At 34.1% G+C, this 20311-nt stretch overlaps 1 protein-coding gene across 1 annotated transcript; it reads right to left on the bottom strand.

The window, feature by feature from the left end:
• Positions 1-10577: 10577 nt before the first annotated feature.
• On the bottom strand, positions 10578-17537 carry LOC113523203 (odorant receptor 46a-like). Its single transcript, XM_052892032.1, has 7 exons — positions 17312-17537; positions 16007-16237; positions 14596-14843; positions 13541-13640; positions 12538-12633; positions 11111-11269; positions 10578-10688 (listed from the first exon to the last, which is right to left on the bottom strand). Exons 1-7 carry the CDS (start codon positions 17381-17383, stop codon positions 10638-10640), a joined length of 957 nt encoding a protein of 318 aa, XP_052747992.1. The 5' UTR covers positions 17384-17537; the 3' UTR covers positions 10578-10637.
• Between the last annotated feature and the right edge of the window lie 2774 nt (positions 17538-20311).

Raw genomic sequence — 20311 nt, 5'->3', positions numbered from 1 at the left:
CTTTTTAAAAGTTGGTATACAGACTTTTTCATAATAGTTATACTATTAGTGCATAACAGACTAGGTGTAAGTCTTAGCTATGCTATGTAAGTTTTAGCATAGAATAGGCCACCCCTTATTTTCCCGTAGGTAAACTAAAATTTCATCCCAACCATCTGGACGAGTGGCGGTCCTCCACCGTGCGTTTTTCAAGGCACTTTCTCCCACGCACAACCACTCTTTGGAATCAACTTCCAGCAGCAGTATTTTCGAACCGATACGACAACATAATCTTCAAGAAAAGAGCATATTCTTTTTTAAAAGGCCGGCAGCACACCTGCAATGCCGTAGGTGTTGTGGGTGACCATGGGCGGCGGTAGTCACTTACCATCAGGTGAGCCGCATTCTCGTTTGCCCCCTGTGTTGTAAAAAAAAAACTAAGGTGTCGTAAGAGGCGACTAAAGGAGGGCGAGAGATGGGCATCGTCCCTCTTAAAACATTTCTAAAGCCTAACTGCGGTTGCCAATCCGCCTGCCAAGCGTGACAACTACTGGCTCCTTATGGGAAGGCTAATCATCAGCAGTGGACAGTTAAAGCTGATATGATGACGACGATGAATCAATATTCTCAGTCATGCGAAAGAAGTCGCCAGTAAAAGCCAGTATATCATAATTTACCTCAGATTTTTCCACCAAGGTGAAAACCTTTGAAATTCAAAAGGGCTTCATTAGGCGAAGGATTAAATCTATCTCAAACAGAAATCCCCGAATAACAAACAAATATTTCCATATTAACTTTAACGGGGTAAAAAAGACCCTTTCCTCGTGATGCTTTCAGAAGGGTTTTATATTTTGAGGGTTAACGTACCCAATTTCCTGTCTGTCATGGCTTGGTTCATTAACTAAATAATTTATTGTCCACCCAGGTAATATACACGCCGGCGTTTCAGGGTTGAGATTGTCTATGCTTTAATATTAAACCCTTTTACGGTGTGGTTTTAACCCTTATAAAGAGTGATATTATAAATCTTAGTTTCTCTTTCTGTTTGTGTTTTGTTATAATTAAGGAGTTCTTACTTCTATTTGTTTGTATGTTACTTCTTAGGGTCTTAATCAATCATCAAGTTTGGTATATACATAATCCTTAGTAATATTACAAATGTGAAAGTGAGTTTGTTTGTTGCCTTATAGCGCCTTAACAGTTTAACAAATCACTATCAAATTTGGTATACAGGGACTGTATGGTATAGAGAAGAAAATAGGGTACCAGCTAGTGACCATTACGGAGTTTTGCCAGTAGTCACCACGGTTGCCAAGCGGGTTGGCAACTGTAGTTTTTTTTTAATGGGTAATAATGGAATGGTAACCCCACCTGCGCTATCGGTATACGCTGGTGGGGCATCAGTGAGTGATGATAGATGAGGATGAAAGCAGGTCAGTTAGCCCATCGTGACGAATTCCACTAGAATTAACCATGATGGTTTCCAGGGGGAATCGCGTGGAGGTCGACCTGATAGGGTATATTACTAGCAATGGGTTCATTAGACCCCATTATTAACAATCCCTTCCCCCCTACCAACCGTAGTGAAGCTTTTACAGATGTTTAAAGAGGGACGCTGCTGCCCATCCTTCCACCATAAGCTCCCTTAGTCGCCTCTTACGACACCCACGGGAAAAGAAGGGGTGGCCCATTCTATGCCGGAACTGACACGGCGATAAAAGCTAGTAATGTTATAAATTTTTAAGTTCATAAATACAGTCGGATATTTGGATTTATGTGAATTATTCCTGCTTAAACTACAGAATAGATTTGATTGAAATTAGACAAATATTTTTTTAAACGAAGCAAATTTTTTGTTTATCTAATAGTAAGTGGCTACCACCACTCAAGCACCACTATTAAAAATAAATGTGCTTTTGTATTGTTCGTTACTATGTCGTATCAGTTCGGAAATACTGCTGCTTGAAATTGATTCCAAAGCATGAATTCCTAATGTACAATAACCTAGATTAATACATACTTCGTGTATTATTTCCTGTGGAAAATGTAAGATATGGTAAGTTTAAAATATGTAATACCAAAATATAGCTAACAGGCTTCTAGTTATACAATTTTATAACAATTTGATAACCTACGTGATGGAAATGATGACGTCTTTAGACATACCGTCTATAGGCGACGGTTACCACTTTCCATCAGGTGGGCCGTCAGCTTGTTTGCCATTCTAAGTTCTATAAAAAAAAAAAAAAAAAAAAAAATACCGTAAATTGTATGAATTATAGATTCTTCCTTATCCTCCTATACATATACAGGTTTCCCAGAAGCAATACACGTTATTTATAACGGATCGTCTGAGATATTAAGCTTCATTACGATTCGACAGGTAGACTCAAAAGTTAGTGCAGAATTGGTAGACGGAAGCTGTAGATATTTCGAGCACGTAGCTGGATGGTGTTATTCAGAAAGCAAAGTTGGTGATTACATAATTTAGTTTTATTTTTTTTCTTTTTTGTAATTTAAATAAGTAGGTAGTTATATTAATAACAAAATTATCTTTTATTACACTTCTTGCGTTACAGTTTTTTTTTTTGTTGGAACAAAAAAACAAAGGTTGTCTGGAAGAGATTGCTTTAGCGATAAGACTGCCTTTTCCATTTCGTAAGTGTAATAAATATATGCGGTATAATAAAGAGTGAATAATTTTTTTTATGCAACTTAGAATGGCAAACAAACTGACGGCCCACCTGATGGAAAGTGGTAGTGCTTATAGACATGAACAGTAGTACCATGGACATAACAGAGTATACTGTTTCGTCCATGATACCCCCCATGCGTTGCCATTCCTGAGGACTTAGGTGTTATTCCTCTGTACCCTGTAAATTTACTGCTATAATTTACCCTTTAAACCGAAATACAGCCATGCAAACACAACTGCTTCACGGGAGAGATCCGAATGGGACAGAGAAATGAATATACTTCAATCATATATTTCAGCAGAGATGAACAGACAAGAAACTCAAGCGTTGCTTTTATCAAACACTTGTGATCCATCTTGGCTTCGTACGGGAAGATTGAATTTTCAAATTATTATATTTCCTATGTCATTCACTGATAATATAGCTGTATATATTTAGGTATTTTTTTTTTAAATTACTTAAGTACTTTTTAAGTATTTAGATTTTTGGAAGAAATTTTATGATTATAATTTTTTTTTTAAATTCTAAGTCTTAAATATTAATAATATAAATAGTTTTTATAATTATAAATTTATGTCAATATATACTAGTAATTATTAATTAATTTAAGTGCATTTTTGACAAAATAATTTTTTTTTGCACATTTATTTATTTATTCATTAGTACAAATATGTGTACATGGTGGACTTAATGCTAAAAGCATTCTCTCCCAGTCAACCATAGGGAAGTGTCAGAATACTCGAATGCGGTACTAGTAATTATTGATATATATACATACTAAAATTACATATATTAACGAATAAATATATATGAATAACAAATATACTTACACATATATGATATATACTATAATATATTATACACGAAATTGAGAATAATATAAAGCACTTACTGTCTTGAAAAGCATAGTTTAGTGCGTACTATGTTTATTTAATGAATAAAGTGAATATTAAGAATAAAATATAGAAACTTAGTGTGCGAGTATCATTTTATTTATTTATTTATTTATTAGTACATCTATGACTTATCATCTGTTAAAAAAATTGTCCCTTCCTTACCATATAACTATGATATCTTATCAGGGGTAATATTTTCTAACAAGCAGAGTAAAAATAATATAGCTTCTTTTAATAGAAGATCTAAATCATTAAAAATAACATCGACATTCTCAAACGCTGGAACTTAAATGGTAGAGTACAGTGCGGTTTTAGAGTAATTTTCTCCCGCGAAATCTTAGGCTGTGAAATGAGCTTTTTACCAAGAGACTACAGTATGGGGTTCTTCAAAAAGAGTGTATTAATATTTCTTCAGAGTCGATAAAGTATGACACTTCTATTGTTGAAGGTGTTCATAGACTACAGTGACCGTTTACCATCAGACTGACTGTATATATTTTTTTACAACACTGACGGCAAACGAACATGCGGTTCACCTGATGGTAAGTGAATATCGCTGCCTATGATCACCCACAACACCAAAGGCTATGCAGGTGTGCTGTCTGCCTTTTAAAAAGGAATATGCTCTTTTCTTGAAGGTTATGATGTCGTATCGGTTTGGAAATACTGCTGCTGGAAGTTGATTCCAAAGAGTGATTGTGCGTGGAAGAAAGTGCCTTGAAAAATGCACGGTGGAAGACCGTCACTCGTCAAGATAGTTGGGATGAAACTTTAGTTTATGGCGGGTTGTACGGTGGTGAAAGTCAGCAGCAGGTATCAATCCGATCATAGTTATTTGCCACCTTTGCCGTTTAAAAAAAAATAATAATAAAAATCTATCAATGGACAATGATATTATTGTATATAGATAGAACATTTATAGAAATGGATTTCACTAACACAATGTTATTGTTAATATTAGAAATGTCAAAGTAGATTATCTGAGTGTGACCGCTTTCAATATAATATAGAATGACACGAGTAAAATAAATCTATCTTATCATATATTTTCTTTGTGTGGTTGAAATATAAAAGATTTTTCTATACGTCAAGCGAAATAATTGATACAAATGAATTTTTAAATAAAATACGTATTGCTGAAATAATATTTGTTATGTGGGTTTGCTCGTGGATTTCTCTATTAAGTAGATGGATAGATAGATAAACTCTTTTATGACGATTTAAAAGTGCTCGTAAACAAATGTTTAAACAAAGATAACTTGAATTTGAGTGAATTTATTTGCATAAAGAGTTTACTTTAATTAATTCAATTTTAAAAAATGTAATTACAAAAAAGCTAAAGATATTTAAAACACGCTAGCTTCTACTTGTGACTTTGCCCATCACTCTACCAACACCCACAGCAAGGGAAAGTATGTTTATTAATAATTTTATAAGTGTTGAAGTTTATATAGATATTCATTTATTAATCAATGTCGATTAAACGTCTGAACGTATTTGAATGAAATGTGGTACACAAGCAGGTCATATCCCCACTAAATATATAGGGTAATCCATGGAGACAAAGCCGCGAAAAATCGCTAGTAAATTATAACAACAGTCTTTTGAATTTTGATAAATAAGCTACAATTGATGGTACATGTTACTGGAAGAATTTCAGACTATGGGACGTAACGCAAAAAGCAAGATGGCGTCCGTAACAAAAAAAACCAACAACAAACAAACATATTTGTTTTTCTGCGAAACCCTTCGAACCTTTACTAGAATGTATTTATGCAAATGTTATATTTGTTCAAATAGGTAACAATAACCAAATTTCTCGAGCTATTAAACGTTTTGTTGAGAAATTTCTAAGAAGGGAATGGATCCCATTTTCTCAAAAAGCTGTGAAAATATTACATTAGTAATTTTATCTTTGACAGTTACTCCTAATATTAAGGGCGAGAATTTACCATCAAACGAGTTGCATGATTGTTTTAGTGCCTTTTTTATGATAAACAATTAACCGGCCCTGGTAGAAAGTGGTAACCGTCACCATACACCTCGCAGAATACACCGTAATGCTTACGGTAGCCATCTTGAGTTGAGAACTATGGACTAGGACTATCCTCACTATCAGCCACAAACTAAAGTTTCATCCCAATCATCTGGACGAGTGGCGGTCTTCCACCGTGCGTTTTTCAAAGCACTTTCGTCCGCGCACAACCATTCTTTGGAATCAACTTCCAGCAGCTGTATTTCCGAACCGATACGACAACATAACCTTCAAGAAAAGAGTATATTCCTTTTTAAAAAGCCGGCAGCACACTTGCAATGCCGCTGGTGTTGTGGGTGATCATGGGCAGCGATAGTCACTTACCATCATGAGTGAGCCGCAAGCTCGTTTGCCCCCTGTGTTGTAAAAAAAAAATCAGCACTTAATTGTGTCTACTGCTGAACATAAGCCTCCCCTGTGAGTGGTTTTTCCAGTAGTTGCCACACTTGGCAGGTAGGTTAGTAACCGCAGTCAGGCTTTAGAGATGTTTTAAGAAGCTGCTGCCCATTCCGGACTATGCTGGACTATGGATATGATAAAATAAAACTGGCTATAGCTTTATAGTTTAAAAAGTTGCCAATATACTAATTTCAGATTAGACTATCTGCGGGTCTACCATGAAATGAAATTTCGAAATTACGAACTCAATTTCGTGTTTTTGTTTATACCAAAATCGGATCAATAAATGGAGTTTAACATTTCGTTTATCATACATCCTATAATAAAAGTCCAAAGGAACAATATTTTAACATTTTTTATATTTCCAAACGGCATGTATTATGTAATTTTAACATCAAATTTCTGTTTCGTTTGGCTCCGAAATTTCGGAAAACACTTCATGGTAGGCCCTCTGTTTACTTTTATTAATTCGAATTTAAAAAATATAATTACAAACAAAGTTAACAAACAAAATACTTAAAACACGCTAGCTTCTGCCTGTGACTTTGTACATGGGACTGGAATATACTAATATATAATACTGGTCGAGATAAAACATAGTCTATATCTTTCTTTATACCCTACAGATAGAGAGATTGAAACTTTTTATTGTTTCCTCCAAAAAATTATAATAGTAAACTTATTATAGATACAAACAATTACAAGCAATAATCACAGTGAGAAAACAATGGCCAGCGTTACCGTTAAAAGCGATCTCTTCCAGGCAACCTTTGGATGGAAAGTAGTAATTATAAACAGTTTGATCGGTAGCAAGATGAAAATTCTGTTATTTTTTAATATAGTACCTACGTGTATATCATATGTAATAGTGATTATTTAAACTATTAAGGCGTTATAAGGTAACAAACAAACTTACTTTCACATTTATAACATTAGGATTTAAACAAACCTAGTATTGAGACAATCTATACAGGTTGACAGGAAATTGATTATATAAATAAATAAATGAATAACAATTTATAACAAAGTTGTAGGAAAGTTCTTCTATAGGTACTAACTAAACGAACTAACCTCGTCTTACATGAGATCTCAAAACTTTTTGTTTCAATAGAACTATATTACGAGACTTGGCATTTTTTTTTACATTGTATGTTTATTTTTTTTTTTATACAACTTAGATTGACAAACAAGCTGACGGCCCACCTGATGGAAAGTGATAACCGTCGCCTATAGACATGGGTAGTACCATGGACATAACAGAGTATACTGTTTCGCCCATGATATCCCCCATGCGTTGCTATTCCTGAGGACTCAGGTGTTATTCCTCTGTACCCTGTAAATTCACGCCATATCCCACCCTTCAAACCAAAACACAGCCATGCAAACACAACTGCTTCACGGTTGAAACACGAATAGGACAGAGGTACCCAAGTAATCGACTTTTATACAAAGTCTCCCTCTGGTTTTTTATTATAATGCATTCATGTACATATTTCGTTCATTAGTTCTTATGTAGAGTAAGTAGACGAACCCTGTTAGAGTGTAGCAAAATTATATTGATAGGTTGCTAATATACATGCATTTATGTCAATGTAGATATTAGATTAAATTTAATTATTTTACATATAATTGCTCGTTTTTACATAGATTTGCCTTACAGTGATCTCGATTTACATTAAATAAATGAAAAATAATTTAAAATATCACAATAATCACATAAAAATGAATTGAATGAAAATATGTTTTTGATAGTCGTAAGAGTCGACTTAAGGAGGACGAGGGATGGACAGCAGCGTCCCTATTAAAACATCTCTAAAAGCCTAACTGCGGTTGCCAACCCGCCTGCCAAGCGTGGGAACTACTAGCAAAACTCCTCTCATAGGGAAGGTACAAGGTTGAACATAAGTTCAACAGCGGACAGTTAACTGCTGAAATAATTATATTTTTGATAGGATAAATTATACTGTAATAAATACTCTCTTTAATATTATGATAAACTAAGATTCAACCAATATGTCTACCAAATTTTAATCAAATCCATTGAGCCGTTTAAGCGTAATTGAATTACAAACAATCTTTACGAATTTTCACATATTATTAGTTAGCTAATAGTTTGCAAACATTCTCAACTGGACTATTCAAACAGGAAAATAGATTTTCTTTTTAATTTCATCAAACTACTTTTGGTTCCGTACCGAATGAGTGTGATCAAAGTGAATTTTTCCGTCGATTGGCAAATTAGAACGAGCAAGTTCGTACGTCCGCTGATACCGGCCGATTGAACTCTGCCCGCCAGCTGTTCCCGATGGCTTTCAACTGGCTCCATATTGGACATTGTCTCGTGTCTTATAAGATCTTTTTATACATATATACACACATATATATATATATATATATATATATATATATATATATATATATATATATATATATATGTATTTCATTTGGGATAACAATAGCGTTTTACATCGTTAAATATATTTTGGAGATAAATAGTCATACAATGTAAAATATGTGAGTAGAAAAAAAGATTATTTATTATTATTACACATTTACTAAATGCTAGTCAATTACAATTATCCATTGCGTAATACATAAGCATCCGTTGAGCAAATAAAACCATAGTTTATATATTTTTTTTAAACATAGAATGACAAACAAGCTGACGGTCCATCTGATGGAAAGTGGTAATCGTCGCCTATAAACATGAGCAGTACTATGAACATAACAGAGCATACTGTTTCGCACATGATACTCCCCATGCGTCGCCGTTCCTATTCACTGATATATCCGACCCTTCACACCGAAACACCATGCAAACACAACTGCTTCACGGTTGAAACACGAATAGGATAGAGGTGCCCAAGCAAACAACTTTTGTACAACAACTCCCTCTGATGGTTTTTATTTATTCGTGCAGTATAATTTCGTGAGTGCAGTATAAAGTTGTCATTGGCAATAGATTGAATTAATATCAATATTAAATTCAAAAGTAGATCTGCTGGTCTATCTATATCTGTGATGTCTATGGCACCACCCTAAGGTGGTTATATTTGCATATACAGAGTATGTAGCTGTCTGGTGGCCTATTCAACTTTTCTATAGGCGGCGACGACAAAAACTAGTGGCACCTTTGTGAGTTTTCCTAGTAAGTAAGTTAGTCACCAAGTGCCCTCGAGTACACTCCATCGCTATTGTTTCCAAGCCCTTATTGTTTGGTAGCGTGGTTTTTCGGATACAAAAGCAGTAAAGATTTATACTTTTAAAGGTTTTAATTCAACACTGGGCTTGGTAACAACAGTACCTTACTTTATTTTTTTTTAAACCGTCATTAAGCAAAGTTACACTAAACCATTACTTACATGACAAAAGTGTATGGTGTTACTAGATCGTGTACAGGCTTTTAAATGTACGAAGATCATGTCAGTTTAGATATCATCATTTTATCATCATACTAGCACTTAACTGTCCACTGTTGAACATAAGTCTTCCTCAAAAGGGGAATTTTTCCAGTAGTTTCCACGTTTGGTAGGCAGTTAGACTTATAATAATATTTTAAGAGGGGCGTTGCTGCTAGCCCTCGTCCTCCCTTAGTCGTCTCTTACGACACCCACAGGAAAGGAAGAGTTAGCCCATTCTATGCCGGTACCAACACGGTATATTTTTTTTTTACACACACACACATTTATCCATAATACATTTATACGTTTTTGTTGTTGTTTGTTGAATGTTTACTTTCTTAATAGAAATTTCATATAAATGCAAAATTAAATTACATTTAATTAAATTGAAAAGAGAAACTGCTGAGTTTCTTATTGATTCTTCTCAGCAGACAAAGCAAAGCAACTACGCTACCGGCAGTGGAATTATACATAATAAAACGACTATTTAAAAGACTATTTAAAATCAAGTCTATTTAAATAAAAATGATTTATATTATAACAGCGATGAAAATAGAATGGTAACTCCGTCTTGTTGGCCGTTTATGAGTGAAGGATGATGTAAGGTCAATTAGACTATCGTAATGAATTTAGCCACAATGGTTTCCATGGGCGCCTGGATTGATTGATGATTGATCTGATGGGGTACATTGTTAGGAATGAGCTTGCTAGATCTTATTACTAAACTTAATTTTACTTAGCTTTTTAATAGCTGTTCCTAGTTGCTTAAAAAACTTGTAAATTGTAAGTTTTATTTATTTATTTATTTATAAGTTACAAAAAAATATTAAAAAAAAACAACAGTCGAATTTCTTCCCTGTTCTGTTTATTTCTAACTATTTTTCAACTTCTGTAGTAGATTTAATATTATTTAATATTTGTTTTAAATTCGAATTAAGAATTAAAACAAATGAAATTTAACTATGAAACTAATTTATTTAAATTTATAAATTACAATACATATAAAAATACAAGCACTTCAAGCGTGCTTGTAAGTATATTACTTATAAGTATATAAAATTATGTGATGCTTAAATTGTTACATAAATGTGAATTATGAATTAAAATATATAGAATTTGAACATGTATATAATTTTTATAAATTATTTTTAACATAAATTCTAATATAGGTGCACTTTTTAAATAGTTTTAAAAATGTAGGACTAATTATAAAATAAGTGATAAAATCTATTTATTTATTATTAATAAGTAGTGTGAAGAACGAGTACGCGGTCTTGACAATCTGCAAACAAATAATATTTTATTTTTAATAGCTGTATCCTGTCTTTACTTGCATTAATTAGAATAGAATTAATGACAAGTTGTAGTCGCCCCTTACGACGCCCCTGGGCGTCTAAGGGAGCGAGGGACGGACAGCAGCGTCCCTCTTAAAACATCTCCAAAGCCTAACTGCGGTTACCAATCCACCTGCCAAGTGAACTACGGGCAAAATCGCCCAATGGGGAGATTTATGTTTAGCAGTGGACAGTAAAGGCAGATACAATGATGCGGTGGAAAATTGCCCAATCTGGCAACGAGGGATATGACTAATATATGTCAGGCTCATTTTGTATGCAATGGAGTAACTTTACTGGCAAGAGCTCCACCGACAAGAGCGCAGCTCTTAAATGGATAGATAGATAGGAGTAACTTTATTGTACTCACGAAAACAAATAATTCCATATCGAAGTCCATTACATTAAATATAGTCATATTAACGGGAAATTGCCATCTTGCTATCATGAAAACAATAATGTTCCTAACAGATTTGTCATAAATCTTCTCCCATCCACAGCTATAGATTAATGTTGGGACATCAGCAGCCTGAAAGATTTAGAGAAATTATATATGACTAAAGTCCTAGCTTTGATTAAGATAAGTCTTTTTGAAAATATTTGAATTTAGAACGCGGAATGTACAAGTGTTTGGAAACATTTGAATTTAGAACGTAGAATTTACAAGTGGTTAAAAATTCAGCCTTAACAATCTCCGTACAATAGATAAATTGAGCGTGTTACTGCTTTTCGATTCTAAAATAAAGTAATTTCAGAAAAGTTACTACGTAGGTTCCAGACACGGTTCAAAAATATCTTTTCCTCGTAATATTTTCAATAATATTTTTTCGAACTTTTTATGAACTTATTTCATTAAGAGTTATTTGAACTTTGCTTTACTGGCTTTTAATTTAAAAAGAGGTATTAAAGAACTTTTCATAAAGATACTTTTGCTCAGTGGAAAATTATAATTCTCATAGTAAGTCTCAAGTATAAATAAACTTGTTTATTTAGATTTTAAAACACATTTTTTTTATAGATAATATTTTTTTACAATCGATTCCAAAAAGCAAGAGACTTTTAATTATACTATATATATGTATATATATATATATATATATATATATATATATATATATATATATATATATATATATATATATATATATATATATAGCTGACACCGTAAACGTTGTTTTACCACTTCACTTATTCACTTATTGCGAAATATAAAAATCGCGATTAAAATACAGGGCTTGATCATAAAACGATGAAAATTTAAAGTTGTATGTATTTTTCAATGCTAAATTATAATAAAATAAAAATAAAAAAAATTGTCAAAAAAATAAAAAAAGTATATTTTGGGGTGGGTCACCATTATCATTGACGGGTATGAAAAACCTACCCGATATGTACACAAAATTTCATAAAAATCGGTAAAGCCAATAAAAAAAATTAAACAAAAAACAATTGTTGTTTATTTCATATATATATATATATATATATATATATATAATTGTTACGATAAAATCATAACATGCCATGACGTGCTGCGTATAAAAGGTTCCTATTTTAGCTTATCATAATATAGGTATTATATAATGCCATTGGGCCTAATATATAGTTTAAAGTACCAATTATCAACAGGACAGATAAGATCTCGAATAGTGACCCCGTACAGACAAATGCATGAGGATGACCCCATACTGTATGGAACAACGACTTCAAATGCGTTACAGGGAGTCAGTAAATGCAAGTAGCTCAGGACTGTTTCTTAAGGCAGTCAGTGAGTTAAGAACTCTGATTATAATGACTTACCATATTCTTGATTTTACCAGCATAATGGCATAACGTAAACATGTAAAGAACGATAGCAAGCGAGTATGAAACGTATCTTGCGTCAAATCCAAAGCCCTGTTAAAAATTTTTAATTAATTTTAATAATAATAATAATACTTTATTATCCAGACTACAATGCGGTCCAATTTTGTTAGTAACAATTTTCTTACAAACTATGTTAGTAAAAAAAAAAAAGAAAAACAAATTGATTTAATTAAGCAATTCACCCAGATGTGACCCAGCCGACTAGATCAGCATCTGAATGAAATGACCAATCATAGGCGAGTTATATTTCTCGCCTATTACTTTTAGAATTTATTAATAATAAATTTATTTAAGAATTTAATTACGTATTTACATGTAATAATGTAATATTTTTGTATAAATAAAATAAAATTCTATGCAATAATTTAACTAGTCATAAAAAACTCATATGATGTAATCGGTCATTTTATGTTTTTTTTTTTTTATTAATGATAATAGAATGGTAAACTCCACCTGCGTTACCGGTATACGCTGGCGGGGCACTAATGAGGTATAGGTGAGGATGAAAACAGGTCAGTTATCCCGTTGTGATAAATTCATCAAAATTTACCACGATGGTTTTCAGAGGGAGCCGCGTGGAGGTCGACCTCTTACAATATACCCTATATTGCTAGTAATGAACCTCTTTCTCTTTACTAACAATCCCTTTTCCCCGCCATCTTATAGTTGCGGTCATTTTAATATGACATCGTTTATTGTATCATAATCCACTCTTCAAGCTAATTAATTTGATATGCATATTAAAGGGGTTGACAAAAAATACATCTCGTTATGGCTATATCTCGCCAACCTATAGGGCAGAATTATCATTATATTTCTATGCCATGAAGAAAAAAAAACAAAATTAATCTATTTTTTTTTTTTCTACTGTCACAGAGGATCTTAAACAATATTTGGAAAATGATCAGAAGTAAAAGCTGCTATGAGAACCACATACCTGCGTGACATAGTACATACAAATGCACATTTCCATAATTGAAGCTGAACTTATCAAACTCATCCATATTTCGAAGGTCTGCCGAACTGCATCTATGTATCTGGAATATGTATGCATTTTTTTATATAACACTAATAAAGTGGCAAATAAGCATATAGTCCATCTAATGGTATGCGGTTACTCTACCTATGAACACCTATAATACTAGGAGCATCACACGCACGTTGCTGATCTTGAAGAAACCTCTTCATACCTTTTTGAAGAACCCCAATTTGTAGCCTTTTGGGAAAACTTCAATAGGGAGTTTATTTTATACCTAAGCATCCGTGGGAGGAAGCAATACTGACACCACATCGTATGCAATCATCTAAGTTCAAAGATATGGTGGTTAAATGCTCTCTCGTAAATTGGAGTAAATGAAATTGGATTAATAGTATTTTTTTGAAAATGTTTGAAAATGTTCGAGGATTTTAAGATCGAATCAACCAAAATCTAAATTTTCAAATTCCTGTTTGGTTTATACATTTTCTTATTGTTAAGAAAGCAAAGCATCAGGCAGTCCACCTGATCGGAAGCGCTGGGAAGAGATTGTTAGTAGTGCGGACTACCAATCTCATTGCTAGCAATATACCCTGTCAGATCGACCTCCACGTGGTTCCCCCTGGAAACCATTATCATTCATTATCAACCTGTTAGGAAACGATTACCGTACTCCGTAAACACTTGCAACACGAGGGGGGTTGCTTGTACGTTGCCAGTCTTTTAATTGTTTGAAGGAATGTTTTTTGAAATGCACTATGTTGTAGCAATACAACATCGTGCATTTTAAAAAACTTATATATAATATTTTTTGCCATTCGCTTCGTGTTTCAGAGGATATGTAAATCACGTCAAAGGTGTTCATGTATAACGATGATTACCTAAAAACTTTTGACATTCGAAGGAAAGTCGGCATAAAAATTGATCTAACTTTATTTATTTATAAACACAATTAAAGTTATGATCAAGAAAAAATTAGAATCTTACGAGAATGTTCTTATTTGCTTTTTACCAACCGCATCCTCGTTTTTGGATCTTCTGTACGGCACGCATCTTCCAACGCTGCACAAAAGAGTCGCATCTTGACACATGCGTGGCTCATACTAATTGCCATTAAACCTTCATATCCCATGAACTGTAGTATATACATAATACCACTGAGTCCTGTATAAGCTACTATGAATTCGAAATATGGGGAGTTAAACCTTTCTTCAAGTGGGCGAAAAGGATTTGGCAAATCGTTGAACATGTATCTCTGCTGTACCTTAACAATGATAAACATAATAAATGTTATTAAATCCAATTTGAGTAAACTGTTACGTTCAACATATAACTAAAATGATTACTTCTAGAAACATAATCAAATTAGAGAAATCATAAAACATATTAGAGTTCCTTAAATAATGCAAAAAACAAGCCTACTTTTTTCAAGCAAGCAAATCGGCGGTTCAACCTAAAAGAACTACCATCAAGATATGAACAGAACTATGGAGATCACTGAAGTAACGCCCGTTATAATCCTCATGCATTGCTGTTTATGTAGACTAAGGTTGTACACTTGTGTACCTTGTAATTTCACTACCATATTTCACCCTTTAAATTGAAATATATCCATTAATCACAGCTGATTAGTGACAGGAACATAAGTAGGATAGGTGTACCTATACAGATAATTTATATTCATAATCATCATCATGATCATATCAACCTTAAACTGCCCACTGCTGAATTTAAGCCTCCACCTTGGGACTTCTGCCAGTAGTTGCCACGCTAAGCAGCTAGGTTGGTAACCGTAGTCAGGCTTTAGAGATGTTTTAAGACTGACGCTGCTGTCCATCCCTCGTCCACCCTTAGTCAGTTCTAACGACATCCACGGGAAATAAAAGGGTAACCTACTCTATACCGAGACAACATGGCCAAGTACTAACTGTGTAAAATTTTTGATTAATCTTAGGGTACAGTTTTGGATAATACCGATTATGACATAGTGTTAACAAATCTGCGATATATAGTAATCAAAGTTGAACAAAATAAGTTACACAAGAAAATTATGATTCTGTCGGTGGTTCAACTCATTTGAATGTTATTATGGTTTCAATATCTGATATTGATACTAATTTACCACCTTTTAAATATAATCATCATCATTTCAGTCATTTACTGTCCACTGCTGAACGAAGATCTCCTCCATAGATTGCCATAAGGAACGATCCTGAGCAACCTGCATTCACTGACTCACTGCTATGCATTTGATGTCGTCCAGTGAAATATCAATCTATACTACGCTTGCTTATACAGGATCGCCACACAATAAACCTTCTTCTCTATCGGTTATTAATTCTTCGAGCAATGTGATCAGCTTACTTCTTCTTCGAACTATGCCAATATCAGATTAAAACAAATGTATGGACTTGAGATATTACTTACTCCATTCACGATATAATTATATGCAGTCAAATAGGCAGCTCTTGTTATAAATATGAAAGAAGGAATTAATAACAGAATACTCCAGCGAAACTCAAAAGTTTTAGCTTCAGCTATGGACTCCGTAATCAGATCGCTGTATCGCGGAGGCAGATTATTGCAAATGGTGTAGTCTCGATTGATTTCGTCAAGCACGTGTTTCGCTTCTCGTCTTTTCATGTAGCACAGACCCATCTGTTGACAAATTTTATTAATTTAGTTGTACGGTCTGCTACTAAATTGGAATTTTTAATTATCTCAATGGTCGCGCACTGCGCGGTTTCAGAGATGTTTCCTCCCACGAACACTCAGGTTGTGGAATGAGCTCCCTGCCGAGGTTTCCTCAAGAGACTACAACATGGGGTTCTTCAAAAGGGGGGTAAAGAGGTTTCTTCAGGGTCGGCAATGCACGCGTAATACCTCTGGTATTGCAGGTGTTCATAGGCTACGGTAACCACTTACCATCAGGTGAGCCGTATGCTTGTTTGCCACCTCAATGGTATAAAAATAACATTTCAGCATCATATTGTTATCAGAGAATAGGTATCTCTGTTTTGATACTAATATCTTTATACATTATTTTTCCTTCTTTCTTTCTCACCCTTTCTCTCTCTCGTAATTTTTTTTACTGCTAAACATGGGTTCTCCCTTGACTTTCATAAGAAACGGCAACATTTGAGCAATATGATCGTATGTAAGACTAAATCAAATCATTAAAGAATATTTTTTTACTACATATACCATGTGATAACAATTCGAGAATGTTCTTCCCTCATTGATCGCCGATTAAATGGACACATATAACAGGTTTAAACTGCATTTATAAAATATAGTAAGCATATTTGTAATTAGATAAATTCCGAGAAAAATATAAAAGCACCTTTTTTCTTTTTTCCATGCAAATTATTACTAGCTATCAATTCTAACATTTTAATCTAATATTGATTAAAATTATTAGGTTTCGATAGAACGACATCTGTCGGGTTAGATAGTAATTAATATTAGTAATTTTATTTATTATAAAACTTTAATACACCTAGAAAGTGTAAATGGCGCACTTAACACCATATGGCGTTATCCAGTTGACCGTAGACAGGAATAAGAGAAAATATAATTGACGATGCAACGTAATTTTTAATTAAAACAGTAATTCAAAAATAACATACGTATAATACTCATATTACTTACATTATACATATATATTTTATTATGATTTCTTGTACTGAATATTTTTTTTTTAATTCTTAGAATGACACACATTTTGTATACCTTGAAGAAACTGCCTGCAAATGGTCCAGTTATAATGAGTACACGAATCATATTTCCTATGTCACCTTCCATCCAGTACCAAGCTGTGTCGTAGAAGCTGATCAAGAGTAACGGAATGAATGCAACTGTGACAATTGCTGTGAAAATAAACAATTATTTTAGTCCGTTATTTTTTTTTGAACAAGCTCATAAAGAAATTAATGTATTTTTAATAATTATTACTCCTCCTTTCAATAATGATAACTCCGCATAAAAGATAGGCTCTCGACAGTCTCCTATCGGAGGATTCTTGGATACTTCGGTCATGTTGCACGACGACAGTCCGATAATTTGGACAAACTAATGGTTGTAAGCAAGATAGAGAGAAAAAGACCACGCGGACGATCGCCTAGTCGATGGTCGGACCAAATAACCGCCGTTACGGGACTGTGAATTGCAGCTGCCCTGCGAGAAGCTGAAGACCGTGCACAATGTAATAACATCATAAGAGAGGCAACAGACACCTTTCAAGGACACGACCTTCAGTAATGAAGTGGACGAAGAGAGAGAGAGAATAATGATTATTTTAAATGTAGAATGTATTACATACTGCTTTTTATTTTGGATATATACTTACTATTACTAATATTACAAAATGTGAAGTGAGTTCGTTTGTTCGTTATCTTTTATCGCCTTAACGGCTTAGCCAATCACTGTGAAATTTGGTATACCCGCATTTTTTACTTTTTATTTTTATCCCTTTCAATCAATAAATCCCAGTCATACGGACAAAGTCGTGGATAAATACGTCCTTACTTAGTTATATACATTATAAACATGAAAATGAGTTTGTTACCTTTAAGCATTAATTTACTGGGTACGGAGGAATAACACCTGAGTTCTCAGGAATGGCAACGCATGGGGAGTATCATGGGCGAAACAGTATACTCTGTTATGTCCATGGTACTGCTCATGTCTATAGGCGACGGCTGCTACTTTCCATCAGGTGGGCCGTCAGCTTGTTTGACATTCTAAGTTGTATAAAATAAATAAAAAAAACTCTTTACTCTCTTAGAAGCTACTTTTTATTCCGGCTATTGAATTTATACCAGACATGCAAACGAAGTCTTTTTTTTATACAACTTAGAATAGCAAACAAGTTGACGGCCCACCTGATGGAAAGTGGTAACCGTCGCCTATAGACGTGAGCAGTACTATAGACATAACATGTTTCGCCCATGATACCCCCAATGCGTTGCCATTCCTGAGGACTCAGATGTTATTCCTCAGTACCCTTTGAAGTCGCGGGTGAATACTAGTTATAAATAAATTAATAAAATCTTACAGATGGCCCATAGCCGCTTTCTATCAGTGGCAGGATCAGGATAAAACATTCCAAATACCATCATCACGGTTGTCCACCGGTAAATTTCTTCGAATGACTTGATTGGTTTTCGCGGTTCTGCGGCAAGGAAAATAGAATTTTGAAATGATATCATCATCATTATCATCATATTACCGGTAACTGTCCACTGCTGAATATAGACCTCAATCATAAAGAAGGTTTTGCTAGTAGTTGCCACGCTTGGCAGGTGGATTGGCAACTGAAGTTAGGCTTCGGTGACGGTTTAAGAGGGAAACTGCTACCCATTTCTAGACCCTTAAATTCCTTTAGTCGTCTCCTACAACACCCACGAGAAAGGAAATTATGATCCATTCCATGTCGGGACTATATCTCAAACGTAGAATTCAATTAAATGAAAAATACAGTTTTTCTTTCTGCATCTTCAATCTACGTGACAAATATAATAAAATACAAGGTATAAGAACATAGTCCTTAATATAGAATATATATCACGTAAAAACTACTGCACCAAATTGCATACCATTTTCATAATTGTATTCCTAGAGGTCTAAATTTAAATTTGCTTTATTTAGACCTTTATGTTTTGTAGCTGTTTAGAAGTCACCTATTTCTTTTAGTTTTACGACTGAAGTCCACACATAGTAACGGGAAAAAACTAGTATATAAATATAAATATGAAAAAAAAAATCTAAACTAATAGAAAAGTACCTCGAATTTCATCCGGATCGCGTTGAACATACGTTACAAAGTTCTCCATGGCGTAGTTGCACTATAAATTGAGGTGCAAAGAAGCAATTTATAGTGCTAGCGTTGGTGTTTTATATTATACACAGGGTGTAGACAAAATCTTTTATATCTTTTTATGCAATTTTAAATAAGAAATGAAATAATAGCTCACATCAGGTAACTGGTAACCGTCACCTATAGACATGACCAGCACCATGGACGTTACAGAATACACTCTGCTACACGCTAAGTACTACAGTATCTCTGAACCCTGTAATTTCACTGCCATTATTATAATTATTTCAGCCGTTAACTGTCCACTGCTAAATTGGAGATGTTTTAAATGAGAAGCTCCTGTCTGTCCCTCCCCCTCTCTTAGTCGCCTCTTACGACACCCACGGGAAAGAAAAGGATGGCCTATTCTATGCCAGGACCACCCGGCAATTACAACAAAATATTTTGAAAAATAGAATCTACTTATTTTTGAAAAAAAATTATAAATAAAAAAAACTAATTCTTAATAATTTCATCGTCAAGTGAAGTTGTTCGTTTGTTCGTTTGGGTACGACTGTTCCACTGATACTTTTTTTTTTTATTGGATGAAAATGGAGTGGTAACCCCGCCTGCGCTAATGGGATACGCTGGCGGGGCACCAGTGAAGGGTGATCGATGAGGATGAAAACAGGCCAGTTAACCCATCATGATGAACTCATCAGGAATTAACCATGATAGTTTCCAGGGGGAACCGCGAGGAGGTCGACCTGGTTGGATATATTGCTAGCAATGGGATTCTTAGTCTCCATTACTAACAATCCCTTTTCTCCCCTGTTCCACTGATACTACCGTGAAGCTGTTATTCTTGCATAGCTGTGTATCGATTTAAAGGAGATACGGCGGTGAAACTCGCTGCGTGTGCCCCGACATAGGAT

This window comes from Galleria mellonella, unplaced genomic scaffold, assembly GCF_026898425.1.
Source record: "Galleria mellonella isolate WM207_F2 unplaced genomic scaffold, CSIRO_AGI_GalMel_v1 utg146, whole genome shotgun sequence".
NCBI lineage: Eukaryota > Metazoa > Arthropoda > Insecta > Lepidoptera > Pyralidae > Galleria > Galleria mellonella.
The sequence above is the reverse complement of the archived record's forward strand: the minus strand, read 5'-3'. Positions and strand labels throughout refer to the sequence as shown.